Raw genomic sequence first — 952 nt, forward strand, 5'->3', positions numbered from 1 at the left:
AATGAATTTCAAACAGATAGGTAGCTCTGTCCCTTTTTATTTCTAAGACTAACAGTAACAAAATGTTTTGGTGATTCTTCCCAAGAAATGGTTTACTCCATTTCTGAGGTTATTTTGGACAGCCTAATGGTATTTAATTCCTTATCTTGGGGCATTTTCAGATCATTTTTTCCTTCTTTTGTTTATGAGCAGTTGAACTAAGATATCTAAAGCTTTTCTGCAACAACACTATTGTTTTTAAAGAAAATATCCAATTCCCAGAGGAGCAGTTTATCTCTTCCCTCTGGAAGAAAAGCAAATAAACTGAAAAGTAAGAGACCATCTAGAATAATGTTCCTCAACATCTAAATGTTTAATTCTTTAATTTTGTGTTAGACACAAGTCCATTTTTTTTAACTCACCAGTCATATATTGTTAGTTTTATTTTTTCACACATTGAAGGAAACTGTTAAAAAGAAACAGAAAAAAAGTAGTTATTTCTCAACTTATTCAGTAACTGTTAATATTCTTATTTTTTCTAAAAGAAAAGATAGTCAAACCTTGATTTGAAGGTTAATGACTTGGTTCCACTCAGGGTTTGCATTTTTCTCAATTATATTCGTGCAAACCTGTAAAATCATCAAAGCAAAACAGTAGGTAATCAAGTTTCTTATTTCTAAAGTTTACAATATATGCATACTAGATTATGAGTCTAGCAGTTCACTTATAAGGTATATGCTTAGTAACCTAGATAAAGTTTTTCTTGATAATGATTTGGTAAAATATGACACGGGTTTAATATTGCTCTTTGCTTCTTCTACACACTAAAAGTTCATTTTCAATTGCTGGATTTCTAACATTGTATTAGTGTAATGATACAAGTTAATGTTTACTAAGAACTTATTACATACTGTCTAATAAGTGTCTCTTCATTCACGTGTCCAAACAGATCTTTTGATCCTGCTCACCAGCC

At 30.6% G+C, this 952-nt stretch overlaps 1 protein-coding gene across 1 annotated transcript in view; it reads right to left on the bottom strand.

The window, feature by feature from the left end:
- The window catches only part of MYOF (myoferlin), a 165,673-nt gene that overhangs the window by 79,108 nt on the left and 85,613 nt on the right, over positions 1–952 (bottom strand). The window contains exons 10-11 of the mRNA XM_019639002.1: positions 540–608; positions 402–445 (exon numbers count right to left, since the gene is read on the bottom strand). Of these exons, the coding sequence (XP_019494547.1) occupies positions 402–445; positions 540–608 (113 nt within the window). The remainder of the gene's footprint in view (positions 1–401; positions 446–539; positions 609–952) is intronic.

The sequence above is a fragment of the Hipposideros armiger genome, unplaced genomic scaffold (assembly GCF_001890085.2).
Source record: "Hipposideros armiger isolate ML-2016 unplaced genomic scaffold, ASM189008v1 scaffold_42, whole genome shotgun sequence".
Lineage (NCBI taxonomy): Eukaryota > Metazoa > Chordata > Mammalia > Chiroptera > Hipposideridae > Hipposideros > Hipposideros armiger.